General features: G+C 48.5%; 1 protein-coding gene across 8 annotated transcripts in view; it reads left to right on the top strand.

Annotated features, from left to right (window-relative positions):
- Positions 1-17,394, top strand: part of CLEC16A (C-type lectin domain containing 16A) — a 221,537-nt gene that overhangs the window by 102,845 nt on the left and 101,298 nt on the right. For 4 of the 8 annotated variants that reach the window (XM_066382611.1, XM_066382608.1, XM_066382607.1 and 1 more), the window contains exons 18-19: positions 4,847-4,882; positions 8,258-8,378. In XM_066382611.1, coding sequence (XP_066238708.1) covers positions 4,847-4,882; positions 8,258-8,378 — 157 coding nt within the window. The remainder of the gene's footprint in view (positions 1-4,846; positions 4,883-8,257; positions 8,379-17,394) is intronic. The other 4 variants (XM_066382613.1, XM_066382610.1, XM_066382612.1 and 1 more) reach the window with 1 other exon arrangement.

Below are 17,394 nucleotides of genomic sequence, written 5' to 3'. Positions count from 1 at the left end.
CAGCAGGAGTAACTCCCCAACCTGGGCTGCCCGCTGCTAAAGCAGGGATTGGCATCCCATGGCACCTGGCACCGGCTGTGGGTTGCAGGCGGGCTGCCATCACTGGTGCAGGCCACCCCCAAACTTTGGAAGAGGAAGCCAGGGCGCCGGGCTTCTCTCTGTGAAGGACGCGGGGGCGTGAGCAGTCAGTGCAGTGCAGGTGAGGTTGATGGGAAATCTCAGCCCAGACAGGCTCGGGACCCTCGGAGATGGCGCGGTGTTAGGGTATCTGAGTGATCTGGGGCGAGGCACACGCAAACGCGGTGGTTCTCGCCGGCTGTGGGAGAGACCCGTGTGAAGGGCAGAGGAGTTCTCAGAACCCAGCTGGGACGTGTGCTTCCGTTATCAGTGTTTTTCTGAAGCAGTCTCGCAGGGCTGTTCATGGTATTTTATCTCTCTCATAAGATTACACTTTCTTTCTTAGAAAGCACCATAACCTTTTCCTAGAAAATCATTCCCTGGAGATGCGAATGTTAGGGGATAAATTAGTGGAATTCATTGCACTCAGCTCTCGTTGTCAGCCTGCGTCTTCCCCTGAGTTAATCTAAGTGTAAGCAGAGCAGCTGAGGTGTTGAGCTTTTGGGTGATGAGAAGCAGGAGGGACCTGCTGGATCTGCCTCAGACCAGAGCACTCGGTGGCCTTCCTCCACCTAGCTAGCGATTTGCCACAGAGGCCTGGGGGGCGGGGCAGAGGAAGTGGGACCATGTGTCTTAAGTCAATCCACGTTCCTTGCCGTCTGACCAGACCCACAGGCCTCACCACAGGACACGCCCTGTCCGAGCCAGTGACGCCTCCTTCCTGGTGCTCCGGCCAGTGCTGCCAGCCCTGCGGCGGGCACACAAGTGTGCTTGTGGGCGGCGGTGTTTGCACTGGGCATTCTTGGCATCTGCTTTTACAAGAGGACTGGTTCTGACAAGTGCGAGTCGTGTCAGCGACTCCATGACGCAGCACGCTCACCCTTAGCCTTGGAGGGGCTGGTCCCCCAGCCAGGTCGCAGTGAAGCTGCCCACCCGCGTGGGCCCAGTGTCCCCAGGTCAGACGGGACTCTGTCCCCGAGGCCCTCCTCGTCCCATGAGCCAGGAGGTCCAGAAGGCGTTGAACGCTGAGAGCTGCTGCTGTGGGTGGCGTCCTGCCTCCTTTCTGGGCCAAGGTCCATCGGGCTTTGTTAATACTTGTATGAGCTTCCATTCTTTGTTAGAAAGTTCATCGTCCATAGCAGATTTTTGTTTTGTTTAAGATTTTATTTATCAGTTTTACAGAGAGAGGATAGAGAGGGACAGGAAGCAAGATGTATTGACTCATAGTTCCTTCACTTGAGTTGTTCATTGCTTGTCCTGTGTGCCTTCACTGGGCAAGCCCAGGGTTTTGAACCAGCGCCACCTCTGCGTTCCAGGTTGACGCTCTGTCCACTGTGCTGCCGCAGGCCAGGCCGCAGCAGTCCTTTATATGAATTTCCTCATGTCACTCTACAGCTGTCCTAAGAAGTTGGTATGATTATCCCCCTCTCACAGAGGAAGAAACTGAGGCACGATCAGGTCATGTGAATTGCTCAAGGTCACCCAGCTAATGAGTAGCAGAGCCCGGATTTAGCCCGACTGCAGTGGCCTCCAGACCCATTCTGACCACTGCTCCCCATTGCTCCCCATGTTGTATGTGTTAGCCCTACTCGGCACTGGACAGCAGGAATATAAAAACACTGCCCCGATCTCAACTAGAGGCTAGAGGGCGAGGTGGGAAGAGGCAGTATCCATCCATGTGGCTGGGCTGTTAGGACAGGGACATCGGGTCAGGTCCCTAATCCTACCTGGGGAGGGAGGGGGAGCAGGCACCAGAAGGATGTGGCACATTCCAGCACCTGCAGGAGGGGACTGGGGCTGGAGCCAGAGTGAGGGAGTCTGTGTGGGAGGTGATGAACGTGGAGGAACCAGAGCTCCAGGCCTTGGAGCCCAGTGCAGCCCTCGGCCTTGTTAGCAGATTCCCAACTTCATGCCCCGCTGGCTTAGAGCAGGCAGTCCTGCCCGCAGGAGAGAGCAGGAGACACTCCGCGGTGAAGCACACGGCAGAGAAAGGGCTGCTTGGGCTTTGCAGTTCCTGCTCCCTCCCGAGCCAGTCTTCATCTAGAAAGCAGCCTGGGCCCGCCTCGCCGGAGCTTCCGTCAGGGCTCGGTGAAAGGCAGAAGCACGGCCACCTTGGGCAGGTCCTGATGGCGGGGTTTGCTTCTTCTCGTGGCTCCTCACATCTCACTTGGTCGCAAGTTCCCAGGGCTGTGCCCACCTCCCGTGCTCCCGGTGGGATGCTCACTGAAGTCCAGACAGAGCCCCGGGGAACAGCTGGTTGTGTGGCCTTGTCACCAATTTGATTGTATAGTAGTTTTAGAGGCCATAATTAACTTTTCTGGTTAGTGTCTTGAGTAATAAGTTAAAATGTTGATAACTAATCCTAATTAGCCACAGACATAAAGACTTTTAACCTGTAAATAAATATGCAAAATAAGCTGATGGAAATACAGACTAACTGGTTAAAAAACAAAAATAAACTGAAAAGTTTATAAAAGCAACTCTCCCATTCCAGGGTAAGTGGGTTTAGAGCTAGGGAGAAGATGGCAGAATGGTCTTAACATAGGGCTGGCTACTTCCAAGCAAAGCCATTCACCTGAGAGAAGCTTCCCTTTGTGATTTCAGGAGTCAGTTTCTTTCTCTTTTTCAATCTAAATATAGTTGGCTTACAGTATTATATTAGTTGCAGGTACAATACAGTGAGAAAGCAATTTCTGAAGAGGAATTTTCACCCCTCACCTCAGTTCAGTTCCTGTTGCAAGGTAGCTGTCTGGAATCCTCCAGAAGCTTAGCTTTTAAGCCCATTCCAGACATCAGAACACAGCAGTGTGCTTTGAATTTGAGCTTAAGGAAGTATATGGTTTAGCAAGCAATTGAAGGCTTATGTGGTTTGTTTCAAGTTCTTTGCTTGTATCCAAAGAACATTCCATTTCATCCTTCTGGATTCAAAGGCTTTTTTTTTTCCCTACAAACTAGACATTTCTAACTTCTAGAAGGCTGAGCCTTTTGGAAATCCCACCCTTTATTTTCCTAAAGGACTTGTCAGAGAAGTTCAAACCACCTGGCTTGTAAAATATTCCTTCCTACATTCATCAAAGAACGACTGGACTCCTCTGCCAAACGCTGTGCGTGGGGGTGTAGAAGTGAACAGGGAAAATGTCCCTGCCTTCTGGACCTCAGATGAAGTGGAGAGAGGTAAAGCTTGTTGACAAGGACGCGAGGGACAGGAATACCACTGCAGGAAAGGCTCCGAGGGAAGGGGGTGCACGATGTTAGATACAGAGTGATCAGAAGGCCACTCTGACAAGGCCGGGACTCGAGCTAAGACTGAAGAGTAAGAAGGAGCTAGCCATGCAGAGACTTCCAGGAGGCCCTTTCCAGACAGAGGGACCAGAGAGGGCACAGTCCCCAAGCTGGGGCAGGGTACAGCATGTTCAAGGAGCAGGGTCACGGAGCAGAGTGAGTGAAGGGCAAGGAGGAGGGGAGGGGGCAGGAGAGGAGCGTGGCAGGGCCTCGCAGGCCATCGGGAGGTATCCAGCAATAAAGTCATGTTTTCCCTCTTGCGTTTTGCAAGTTACACTATTCTTTCATTTGACATACTGTTGAGCATTTTCTAGGTGCCGGGTACTGTGCAAGATGTAAGAGGTAGATATTGAACAAATAATATAAAAAAGAGCAAAGCAGTAAGAGTGCCGCTGAGTCATGGCAGCTGAGAAGGGAGATTCATGTTGAAATGAGGCTTGCTGGCACCACTGGGATCTGATGAGAACATGCAGGCAGCACCTCGGACCTGCGCTGACCTACCCCATGTGTAGGGGTGTTAGAGAGAAACAGTTAAGAAAGAACACAGGTTCTAGAGTCAGACCAACTGAGGTTCAATCCCAACTCTGGCTGTGTGACCTTGAGCAAGTTACTTAACCTCCCTGAGCCTCAGCTTCCAGTGTGTCCTCCTTGCTTGCCCAAACTAGAGTGTGTGGTGATGAGCCCAGTGCCTAGCAGGTAGTAAACGCTCAGGAAATGTTGGCTGAACAGTGGCGGAGCATTCTAGCATCTTAGGTGGGAAAGAAATCAAGTCTTTAACAATCTAAATCTACTGAAGTTTAATGCTTGGGAAAAGAGGATTTCTTGGTGCATCTCAAAATCTGAGTGTAAGCCACTAAACATCTTTATGTAGTAATCTTGGAAACTATTATGAAATAAATTATTCACTTAAAGTTTTGTTGATCCCTGCATTCTGTTCCCGTTCTCTTGTAAAAACACACACAATTTTTGTTTATCACTAATGACCTTGAGGAAGTAGGATATTTTGCTTTACTCCTTGGATGTTAATTATGCATTAAAGAAAATACAATAGCATCTCATGAAGTTTCAAAGTGGTGGGAAAGAATTTCCCATGATTTCACCATCCTTAACAGTCAGTCAACACTTAGACGTTCTTTGTGTCTCCTCCCTATCTTTGCAAACATAGCTTCTCATGGTTGCAGGAAGTGTGTATCATGTCCTCACTTTTATCCTCACACTCCTTTCTCTTTCTGTTGAAGAGCAAGAAGTTTGTCATGGGGTAATACTGTTTTAACAAGTCTAATTTCTTACTGGTGCCTAAAAAGTGTATCTGGTGACTTCTGCCATAATTTACGTAGGCATTTTCCTACTGGTAGACGTTTTGGTTGCTTGCAGTATTAAATTATTTTCAACTCAACTGTAATGAGCAGCTTCACAGTGTTTTCTTTCTTTTGGCTTATTTCTTTAGGATAAGTTCCCAGAAGTGGAATTTCTGGTTCAAAGGGTATGAACATTTTTGTGTGTGTGATTCTCTTCATACTGCCAGATTGCTTTCCCAATGAGCTGTGCCCACTTTAAACTGCTTCAGCACTCTTTTAAGAATGACTGACTTTCACAATCACGTCCACGGTCTTGGTGGGCTGCTAACTTGAGTGACTGTCGCCTAACCTCAGCAGCTTGCAAATGCAGCAAAGGAAGCAGGGGAGAGGGCTTGAACTGAGCATTTGATCCAAGGCCAGCCCAGGGCTTGGTGTGTCACCTGCACTGTGTGTTGCATGTTCTCCGTGGCTTGGTGATCTCAGGGGTGGTGGGTCTCCCTTTCCAGAGCGTGAGCCCGGGCTTGGGGAATTCATGGGAATGGCCTGACCCCAGGTTGAGTCAAGGTTTGTCTGACTCTGAATCTGTCCTTCTGCCCCACTCATTGGACTTCCTCTCCCAGGACTCTCCTTCCAGAGTTTGCTTCCACGTGAATTGAAGCAAACTGGAGAGGTCTCTTCTTTATGTTTGAGCTTAGGCAGCTGTCACACCTCTCCAAATTTAATCTGTTCTTCCAGAGTCAGTCTTCCTGGCAGTCTATGGAAGCAGCTGAAAGAATAATAATTCCTCTTTAGAAATAATTTTTAATTTGCATGTTTATTTACCAAAGTAAAGCAAAGCACTCAGCAAAAGCCCGGGTCCCAAGCCATAAATCTGTTGAAGGCAAAGGCATGTGGTTGGAAGAGCTTAGACTTTGTAGTCTGATTATTAGTTGAGCCACCTTGGGCAGTCTGCCTGACATCTCTGGGCTTTAGTTTCCTGTCTGTGAAGTGAGAACCAAGCAGGTCCTGACGAGGCTACAATGAGATGTCGTAGTGTCGCCCCCTCCCGTGGATAGCAGAGGGCATGATTACTGTTTTAGGGGTGGTGGGATGAATCTGATGGCCCTTATCTTGTACCTTATCTGTCTTTTATGTCACTGGTCAGTGCTCGCCAGACCCTATAAACACCCACGGGAGCCAAGCTTTCACCCAAGTGGAGCATCCAGCCCTGTGGGGTCTGCCCTCTTCACACTCATGGGCTCTCTTCCTTCTCCTAGGAGTTGGGGCAGGGGCCAGGAAAAGTATTATTGGGGGTTCTCTTTTATATGTTTTATGTTCTGCTTTATAGTTTTTATTATTATTTTATATTTCTGGAAATATCTTCCATTGTTGCTTGAAGAACAAAAGCAGGTATTTTACCAAAAAGATCTACATTAGGAGCCAAATTTCAAACTTCTTTTATATTGGAAGGTTTCTGGTTTCCAGAGTGACAGGTGGTAAGCTGCACATGGTTCTCTTTCTCGTCCCTCATCTGGGGTCCTGCTTGACTTTTCTGGCTTCAGAACCCCGAGAGGAATAGGTTTTTCACAGTGAAATGCAGCATCCACTCAACTCAGACCTGACTGTGATGGGCCTTTTTCCTCATCTCCAAGGTCATGACTCCCGATTTTCTCAAACTGCCACATCGTTCAGGTGCCCACCCACATCTTGGGCTTTCTGCACTTAGGCTGGCACAGGTATTTGAGTTTCCTGTGTGCTCGGTTAAGTGACACAAGTGTCAGACGTCCCTGGGTTCCATGCCCGCTCAGCCACTCTGCAGCTGTGTAAACAGGTTTCTCTGCCCGTCGGCCCCGTTCCTTCCTGCATAAAATCTTTACATTGCAGTCAAGTGCCCACACTGCCTGGCACACAGTAGAAGCTTAATGAATAAAAGCCGTTTTGATTTTTCAGAAATGAAACTATACCTCTTCTGATGGTTGCAGATGTCTTTGTGAAGACTGTACCTTACAACACTAAGGTCAGCTCAGTATTCAGGCCACCACCATCCTCATTGTAATAGGAAAGCTTATCTTTCTCAGGCTTCTAGTCCACAGAGGTGAATCATGACCTCAGATTAGGTCCAGGAAATAGGGTTATTCTTCTGTTTTTCTGCGTTAGATTAAGTAATTAGTCAAGGTTTCCTACTGGTTCCAGGACAAGGCAGCATTAGGGTTAGGCTTGCTGATGAGCATCTTGGCTGCCTGGGTCATCAGGAGCCCTTGTTTTGGGAGGCACCTTGTCATATAAAGAGCAGTCTCTTCTCTTAATGGACCAGGCCTGTATCCCTCAGAACTATAAACAAGAAGTCCCAAAAGTGGGCTGGAATTCATCCGTGTGTGGCTCACCAGTGGCGACAGTGGTTTGTTCCCATGCCCGCCCCCGTGCCCAGCCAGTGAGGGACAGGAGTAAAGGATAGCTGCTCCCTTGCAGAACACATGCTGGCTGTACCCCTCCCCCACCTGTATCTCAGCCTCCTAGCAGCCTGGTGATGTAGGGACCACCATCCCCATTTCACAGATGAGGACACTGAAGCTCACGGAGGTCAGAGGCCTCGCCCAATGTGGTGGAGCTGGGAGTCCAACGCAGATCTCATGTGTCGAACTCCAGAGGCGTTTCCCTGTGGCCACCAGCTAAAGTCAGGGACAGTAGTCTGGAGGAGGCCTCCCTGGGGGCTGCCTCGCTGCTTCCTGGCCTCTGGTTGGTGGGCAGGTCAGCCCCAACCTAGGACTCAATGGGAGGATGCCACCAAGACAGGCTGGCCTGGGTGAAGGCTGCTTTCTGCACAAACTTCTCTGGCTTCTGGGGCCTGGGATTCTGCTTTTTCTTGCTCTCTGGAAACGCCTAATGGCCACGCTGGATTCTGTCAGACACCTTTTCCACGGCCAGGAATCCCAGGGTTGATGGAGCCTCCTCTGCCTCGCCTGAGGGGCACTCAGGGCACCGACATCACTTGCCAGGTGCTAGGGCCACTGCCCCGTCAGTGACACACCCCCGGGGGAAGGCCAAGGGTCCGAAGCTCCACTGAGAAGGCTCATCCAGGGAGGGGCAGGGTTCTAATTGGGCATGGCTGGCTCTGACCTTGAAACACTCACTCATGATGTGGACTTTCAAATTCCCTGCTGGCTTAGTTGGAAGAGGCCTGGTTCTAGCCATCCCTAAATGTGTGCCTGGGGCAGGTCATGTCACCTTCGTGGGTGTCATTGCCTTGTCTGCCAAATGGGGCTGCCTACTGAGGCAGAGTGTCATCAGGGTCACATGACATTAGGGGAACTGTCCTGGCAAATGACAGGAGCTCAGTTGAGGTATAGTAACCCAAGCCTGAACCTGTGGATAACTGAAGAGAGGCTGTGGCCATTGTCGTTGGTGGCTTTATTTTATTTTTTTTGGTCTTGCTCTGAAAGTACCAGAGCCATGATTCTGGGAGAGGAGGGGGAGAGGCCGGCGGCAGGCTTTGTTTTGTTTGTTTTTAATTAAGTATCACGGTGTGATTTCTGCACGTGGAGCATCTCACCCTTCTCTCTCTCTCTCCACCATTCTTCCAGGCCATCCGGGTATTCTTCATGCTCCGTGCACTGTCCCTGCAACTGCGAGGGGAGCCCGAGACCCAGTTGCCGCTGACGCGGGAGGAAGACCTGATCAAAACCGATGATGTCCTAGATCTCAGTGAGTTGGCCCTCTGAGTACAGCATGGAGGACACTGTCATGCTGACTCAAACATCACCGGGAGGGTCGGCGTGTGACCTGCATTTTGTACTGAGGTTGATCTGTGACCTTGAGCTAACAAGAGCTTGCATGTCCCACAAAACTTTCGAAGAAAGGGACCCAGATTCTGGGGACCTTGATTCTGGGCCTGCAGTCTGCTCTCTGGAGACCAGGCAGAACTGTGCAGGTGGTTTGCTAACAGATCTGCGCAGGGGCTTTGGGGATCCTCAGGCGCCAGGGTCCCTGTCCTTCAAGCAATCGTAGCAGCATCAGTTTGGTTGGTTTTGTCTAGTAAGGGTTTTCTGTATGATACCAATGATTAAAGGGTTCTGCTGCTTAAAAAAAATGAAGGAAAGAGGGAGGAAGGAAAGAAGGAAGCAAGCAAGCTTGGAAGGAAGCTTTCAAAAACGCAAAGCACTAGCATTTAGTTCCGTGTTGGCGAACCTATGACACGCATATCAGCACTGACACGCGTAGCCATTTTCGATGACATAGCTGCTTACCAAAGAAGTATGGGGCCACATGCCGAGGAGGACGTTTCATCCTCGGCTCCTGCATGGCCAGGTGCAGTAGCCGAGGATAAAACATTTGCTGTAGTGTCTACACTCTGTGCCGGAGGTCTGTAGGCCAAAACATCAGAACTCTGGCACAGAGCATCTAGTTCTGGGACTTCCGGTTAGGCCGTTAGGGGATCATTGACCTCACTTCCGGCCGGCGGAGCAGGGAGCAGCGGAATGCCTCGGGGGACGCATCTCTGGGGACCCTGTGATTGCCATTACCAGCAACCACATAACCACAGCAACCAGCATCCAATCTACTGTTCAGGGGTGTCGTGGATTTCTAATTGCCCATCATTACTGAGATAAGTGAGGGGGAGGCTGGGAGAGGCGACGGCCTGTGCTATGGGTGCCGTTTCCACCATTAGAAATAGTGGCAGCCATCTTAATTTACATAAGATGCAGCTTGCAGAATTTCAGGTGTTTGTCGACTTGAGGTCAAAGCTTGAGAATCTGGAAAGGTACCGCTTGGGGAATCAAGAGGAGTGCCACTACGAACAGGAAATTGGGAGTGCCTGGAACCGATTACCAGACACTTTTAGCACCCTGAAAAATATAACAATGGCTTTACTCACAATTTTTACCTCTACATACTTTTGTGAGGCCTTATTCTCAACATTAAATAATATCAAAACCAACAAAAGAAACAGATTGACAGATGAAGTTAGTAGCGCTTGCTTGGGCTTGAAGTGTACAATAATACCAACCTTCAATTGAAGATTTAGCCAATGAAATTCAGCAATAAAAGTCACTAATAGGCAGGTTAGTTAAAGAATTTCCCCTCCCCCTCACTTATGTTAGTTCATGGCACCCCACACAAGTTAAATAATATTAAGACCAACAAAAGAAACTGACTAACAGATGAACAAAGAAGTCACTAAGCAGGTAAGTTAAATAATTAGTTTTTGGTTTATTAAATAGTTATATATTACAATTATACATTTTTGTTATTTAAACTATAAATATCGCGAAATTATGGGTTTTTTCTCAAAGTGACACACCACCCAAGTTATGCTTGGTTTTTTGGCGAATTTTGACACACCAAGCTCAAAAGATTGCCCATCACTGATTTAGGTGGAGATGAAAGTTTTGGAGGCCAGAGAACTATGTGCTCAGCCTGTAACCTTGGGCTGTTTATTTAACCATCCAGGCCTCAGCATGAGACTCCTCTGCAGCATGAGACTGAGATTTAAAGGAGACAACACGTATAAAGCCTGGTCATTTTTCTATAGCCTTCCTCATGTCCATATAGCTCTCTATTTCCGCTGTTTTCTGTGGGGCAGACAAGATGGTTTTCTATTTCTTAAAGGCATTGTGGTATATTAGAACTCTTTAGTTATAAAAGCCAAAAAGCCAAACATAGACTTGCTTAAGGAAAAAGAAAGGGGAATTATCGATAGGTTAGGCTGGAGTCACATGCCCAGCGCTGCAAGTGGGGTGTGTTCCTTTTGAACCCCATCACCTGAGAGTGAGGAAAAAGGGGTCCCTCAAGGGAAACTTGTGAAGAGGAGATGGAAGCTGGGCAGGTGGGAGTTAACAGTAAATGGCCCTTCTTTGTGTACGGTGAGGAGAGGGTCCTTGTTTTAATCAACTCTATGAAGTATAATTTATTCACCAAGTTTTGTGTGCAGTTGAATGACTTTTGACAAAACGATGCAGCTGTGTGACCAGTGATCCTGATGTGGACCACTGAGGGTTGGCTTTTGAGCCTGACTCCCCTGCCCTGCTCTGTATTCCCTTGAGCAAATGACTGCAACCCTTGGTGTCCATTTTCTCAATTGGGAAATGGGGATGACCCTCCTTATATTCGGGTTGTTTTGACACTTGAGTGCAGTATGATATGAAATGTAACTTGACCAAGCATAGTGCCTAGCACATCACTCTTCTCAGGAAATTATAGTCAGTATCACCCCCTAATTAAAATGGGTGAAGCCTAGAAAAGCAGAACACACGGCCTGACCCATAGAAGATTCTCAAGGAGTGATTCTTATGAGCTTACCTGGTTATCTAGCTTCTTTTTCTGCCTTCTTGTTTATGTTACTTTTTCCTCTTTTGTCTTGGAAGAACGAAGAAGCCATATCCTCTCCATGCTCTGTGCGCATCTCCTTTGGCCCTTTCACTCTTGAGAAATGGCCACAGTGGGTTCTGGAAGGGTTTAAATTGATCAGGTTCACTAGCGAGAACTATAAACCAGTCTTTCTCTGATTTGATTCAAGGAAAGAGAGGGAAACAGCTTGCTTTAAAAGGGGCCACTGTGTCCTATTTGAAAATGGAATTAAGTTTTATGCTGGGAATTCCCATTTCCTCCCTCTCCTGCCCAAAAAGGCCTGCTGAAATAAAGAGAAAAAGTATTTCACTTAAAATTATAATTGATTAGATTGCTAGTTGAGTTCACTTAACTGAGCCTTTTTGGGTAGTTGGCCATTAAGAAAGTAATGGCTGTCTGTCTTTACCCAGTCTGACTGCAAATGATGTCTTTGCTAAAGAGGATGCTGTCCAGAAAATACTAGGAATTATGGATTTTACAAGTACATGGTACTAGAATAAGATCCATGTTGTTGACCTTTAGTGTGTGTGTTTTTGTTTTTAAATTCTGGAGCATCTCACCTTCCATTGGGGTAAAATTAATATGCTTTGCATTTCACAAAAGGCCCTTTGTGTATGTATACAAAAGGAAGGAAGCATCATAATGTAGGTGAAGCATTTGTATCTGCTGAATGATTGCAGGCTGGGTGCACTTCTTGTGAGCTTAGCATTTTGTCACCCTAACAAAGAAAAAAGAAGAGGAAGCTGACTCAGGGAGAAATGTTTGGGGTTGGTCAGCTTTTCCCTAAGGTGATATGGTCTGACATGCTTAAAGGAATGCTAGCTCTGCTCAGCAGGAAGAGGTGACCTAGAGTGTATTTACTAAATTTGTCACACTTTGATAAGAAACCACATAGAGTATTCAGAAGCCATCTCACATGACCAGCAGCAGGCCTCTAGGCCAGGTATGGCAGGTGAGCTCTGGTGGGGTGGCTTCTGACAGGGAGTATCAAAGACACCATCAGCTTGTTACCACCCCACCAGAAGGAAGCAAGCTGTGCTTAAAGCAGGTTTTTTTCCCACTGGAGAGGAGAGTGGCTGGTTCAGAGGTCGCAGACTGGCATCTGGGGAGGGAGGGAGAAGGGAAGATAGACTAGACTAGATAAAGTAGGTTAGATTTTTTTAAGGAGAACAGCATGAATCTCCATATACCTAGTCTTCACCTTCAACAGTTATTACGCTTTTGCCAAGTCTCATTTTATCTGCCCCACCGTTTCTCTTTTTAAAATATGTCCCCCACACAGTATTAAAAGGAATGGAAGATATAATATTATTGCATCTATAAATACTTCAGACAGCTAGGGACTTGGGTTAATCTTTGTAATGGAATTGGTTGCCACCGTTGCAGACTGGGAGCTTCCCTGACCCTGCTGTTGCTCTGGTGGAGCCGGGGGAAGAGGAGGGCAGTCCACAGACATGGGGCCGGTGCTCTCCTGTGCTCTGCCACCCTGGCCCCGTTGACATTTGAGTTTGCAGTCTCTGGTACAGCCAGAAGTAATTGGCTTGTGACCTTACGCGGGCTCTTAATGTTTGTGAAGCCCAGTGGCCTTGCCTTTAAAATGGTTCTATAAGACTTTGCAAGAACTACTGAAGATCAAATGAGAAAATGCACGTAAGGCACAGAGCGTTGTGCTTGGCACATAGTAGATGCTCGGTGTACGAGAGCTGAGTATCGTCCCTGTTGTAGCTGCTGAATAATGAGATATGCTGTGGGGCACCAAGGGCTGGGCCTTTTCTGCTTTAACAACATTTGGAGGAACAGATCCTGAAATATTCAAACCGGTGTGTCACTTGTATGATGGCTGTTTGGGGGGTAAGAAAGACAGCTGTGGCTGCTTGGGCTGAGCTGAAGGGAGCTGACCCCCTGTCCAGGCAGGGCACATGAGCATATTCACCAGCGAGCCTGCTGACCAACAGACAGTCCCTGGTAGTGGTCTGAGGACAAGCAGGCTTCAAGGAAAAGCCAGCTTCCTGCCCGGATTGGCATTGCAGCCTTCTGAAAGCAGTCTTGCCTGTTTCTAAATAACATTGGCAGTCATGGGGAAAATTCCCGCATTATCCAGACACCCTAAGGAGATGCCAGGCATCCTCAGGAACTTCTGGTTTCCTTTCCAGCCCATCCACACAGGCACTCGACCTTTCCATGGTTGTAGCCATACTATGTGCTGCACACACCTAATCTTACATTCTGATTTTTAAAATCCATTTATGAAATCCATTCATTCGTTCACTAATTGAGTACCTGCTGTGCGCCAGGCACAGTGCTAGGAGCTGGGCTGTGATAGTGAGCTATTTGGACCCTGCTCTTACGATGCTCCTAGTTTACAGGGAGGTGAGGAGTAAATACACAAGCATTGAGATAGCTCTGCGGAGGTCATGAGAAGGATCTTGTGCTAGAGAGAAACTAGGAGAGAAGACCTGGTAGACTGAGGAGGGAAGGCCTCTTTGGGGAGGTCCTGTGCAAAGTGGGATCAGAGTTTCTATGAGAAAACATAAAAGTGAAGCCCACCAATTAGAAGGGATGGCAGAGGTGAGGCTGGAAGATGGGAGAGAGCTTGGAGTGGCCGGCAGGCACGGAGCCACGGGGAGGAGGGCTAAGATGAACCAGATCTCAATTCCAGTGCAGTGAGAAGCCGTCAGAGGGTTCCTGCAGGGACATCGGCCTGAAAATGTCCTTCTGGAACTGGGACAGCCAGGTCAGACGGTGCAGCAGGGGTCTGTGAGCCCTGCCAAGGGGCCAGAGAGGCCACGGAGCCTGTTGGTTATGAACGTGGGTTTGGGAGCCAGACTGTCCCCAGAATGAAATCCCAGCTTTGCCCCTTGGCACTTGCCAGTGCATGACCTTCAGCCAGTAACTTAATCCTTCAGTTTCCCGTCTGTAAAATGGGAGTTGTTGGGAGGAGTAAATGAGTTAATATATGTGACGTGCCCGGAACAGTGCCTGGTACAATTACAGGGAGGCCATGTAGGAGGTTGTGGCAGTTTCCCAAGGGCTGATGACAGTGAGAAAAGGGGCTGGGGGCACAGTCTGGGGGCAGCATTTTGTGATTAACCCACCATGGGTATGCTGCAGATTTAACTTGACTCTGGGTTCTGAGCTGGGAAGCAATCAGAGCAGCAAGGGGTGGGGAGACAGTGCTTCCATAATCTGAGGGCCAGCCTTGGGGGAGGAGAAGGTTCCAAACAGAAGATCACCAGGTTAGCTGGGTGGCCAGGGGAGAGGTGCCGAAGGCAACTCGGCCGAAATGTCCAGGGAGTGGGTTGGAAACCTCTGTGCGCCGCAGAAACTGTTTCCCATGTTATCGCACAGGTTTCAGAATTCCTGTGTTTAGTAGCTTATGTAACGATCCACTCACGAAACCATGTAAAATGGTCTCATGCAGCCGTTCCACAGTCGTTCACACTTCCACTTCTGCTCTGTTACAACCAAGATGGCTGTTCCTCAGGCCTTGCAGCAACTTGTTAGAATCCTGGGTCCAGTGGTCTAGAAGCTGTCCACAGATAAGCAGGTCTCTGTGCTCTAGATCTGATTTCTCACCAGGCTGGACACATTTGCCAGGGCCTCGTGACCTCGGGGCCTGGGGGCCTGGGGGCCTAGGGGTCTGGGGAATATCTATTGTAGTATAGAACAGTGGTTCCCAGACCTTGGGACTTCACAGCCCTGTGAAACGCCCAAACAAAAAAACCAGCAAAGCCTCTGGAAATAGGATTGCCAAACTTTTATTTCACCAAATAGTTATGTTCACGAAAAGGCATTTATGAACTATTATTTCATAAAAGAAAGGACATTGTTAATACCCAATAAATAGGAAGGACTTCATTTTATTTTATTTTATTTTATTTTATTTATTTATTTTTAAGTGAGAGGAGGAGAGATAGTGAGACAGACTCCTTTCTGCAAATGCCCTGACCAGGATCCACCAAGCAACCCGTCTGGGGCCAGTCCGCTAATCACCCGAGCTATTTTTAGTGCGTGAGGCTGTTGTGCTTCGACCAGCTGAGTTATCCTCAGTGCCTATGCTTAAACCAGTCAAGCCACTGGCTACAGAATGGGAAGATAGGGAGAAGACAGAGAGGAAGGGGGAGAGAAGCAGATGGTCACTTTTCTTGTGTGCCCTGACTGGGAATCGAACTGGGGATGTCCATATGTCTGGCTGATGCTTTATCCACTGAGCCAACCAGCCAGGGCCAGGACTCCATTTTAGAATGTGAGCCAGTCTTTCCAAGAAACAGCAGTGGAACTGTAGGCCCACATATGTGCTTTAATGGCGTATTTTTTTTTTTTTTTTTGTATTTTTCTGAAGCTGGAAACGGGGAGGCAGTCAGACAGACTCCCACATGCGCCTGACCGGGATCCACCCGGCATGCCCATCAGGGGGCGATGCTCTGCCCATCCGGGGCATCGTTCTGTCGCGACCAGAACCACTCTAGCACCTGGGGCAGAGGCCAAGGAGCCATCCCCAGCGCCCAGGCCATCTTTTGCTCCAATGGAGCCTCCGCTGCGGGAGGGGAAGAGAGAGACAGAGAGGAAGGAGAGGGGGAGGGGTGGAGAAGCAGATGGGCGCCTCTCCTGTGTGCCCTGGCCGGGAATCGAACCCGGGACTTCCGCACGCCAGGCCAACGCTCTACCACTGAGCCAACCGGCCAGGGCCTTTAATGACGTATTTAAAAAAACAAACAAAACAAAATTCAAGTGCAGAACAGTGACAAGAGTGAAAGCCAATGTGTCTTTTCTAGCTCACTTTCTCCTGGGGGAGGCAAGCTGGGACCACAGCATCACAGCCCAAAGGCAGATGCCACTGTGCGAAGTACGATGGGAGCAGGTAAGGGGGGTTGACCTGCCCAGAGCTCAGAGAGGCCTGTGAGGGAGAGAGACCCACCTGCAGTCTGGATGTGATTGTGGGTGCCAGGACAGGGCTTTGCAGAAGCAAAGGCCCTGGGGCCAATGGGAAGTTGAGAGGGATGAGAAATAGCAGTATGACCAGAGGGCAAGGCAGGAGAGAAGTAAAGCAGTGGCAAGATAAGGCTCAGGAGATTGCCCAGTGTGCAGGCCATGTAGGTGTATTTTGGATTTTATCCAAAATTCAGTGAGAGGCAGAAATGGATTTACCACTGGGCACACTCCCTGGCCCCGACTTCTGAAGGGCCCTGCAAAACCCCAACTTGACACTTTTTTCTAATGACACCAAGTTTGGTTTCATATGTGCAATTTTAACATTAATGGTACATAATATTTTTTATTTATTTAAAAATATGGTTAATATGTACTTTTATTTCCCCTCTCTTTTTTAAGGGGCCCAATATTTTCTTCTGCACCCGGGGCCTCAACCAACCCAAATCCGCCTCTGGTGAAAGGAGTTTTTAATTGGATGACATGATCAGATTTTTACCTCCAAGAGCACCCTCTGGCCTCAGTGTGAAGAGATTTATGGAGTTGGGGTGAGAGGATAATTATACTGCAAGGGAGCCCTCTTGGGAGGCCAGGGATGCAGGACTCATCCTGAAAGGTGGTGCCCACGTGTTTCTCACACGCTCTGGTTAGCCCCAGTGCATTGTTCTTGAGCGCTGCTGTGTTCTGTTCTGTGGCCTGGATGCAGGGACTCTTTATTGCACAGAGGCCCATCCTGTTTGATCTAGCATCATGCCTTTGAAGCTAATTATTACCAACAACAACAACACTATTTCAGTTGTGCTTGTCCCTAGCAAGGCAGGCTGCTGTGGACTTTCCCTCTACTCTTCTTCTGGCTGTTTCTAGCCTGGCACCTGCCTCTTTAAGAAGAGGTGAGGGTGTAGTAGAACCTTGGGTCTCAAAAAAATATAGACTTAGGAGAAGACAGATCTGGCATCTGGATTGCAACTTTGCCTCTTCCTCGCTGTGTGACATTGGACAAATTGATTCGCCTCTCTGAGCCTCAGTTCCCTCATTGATAAAATGAAAGCAGCAGTGCCCACCTTTACAGGATTACTGCAAGGCAGAGCAATGTGTGTATAGAGGTTGCAGACTACTGGCCCACAGGCAGATAGGCCCACAGATGTAGGCTGATAGAATATTTGCAATCAAATTTTGTATTAATTATCAACATTTTAAAATCAGGGTATTTTATTGTACAAACCCAGATATTTATCCCTTTGAACATGGGACAGTCTGTCCCCTTGGAACCTCCAGCCCCACAGGCAACAGTCGGCTGCCTCTCTTCCTGGTCATGGACCCCTCCCACCAGCTCACTCTGGGGACAGAGCTCAACTTTAACCCCAGAGCTGAGGACCCAGCTGCCTGCTTAGTACCTCACACTTACCACATGGTAATTTGATCTTCTCCACAAACCTGCCTCCCA

Source organism: Saccopteryx leptura, chromosome 4 (genome assembly GCF_036850995.1).
Source record: "Saccopteryx leptura isolate mSacLep1 chromosome 4, mSacLep1_pri_phased_curated, whole genome shotgun sequence".
NCBI classification, from domain to species: domain Eukaryota; kingdom Metazoa; phylum Chordata; class Mammalia; order Chiroptera; family Emballonuridae; genus Saccopteryx; species Saccopteryx leptura.
Note: the sequence above shows the minus strand (reverse complement) of the source record. Positions and strands in the feature narration are given on the sequence as shown.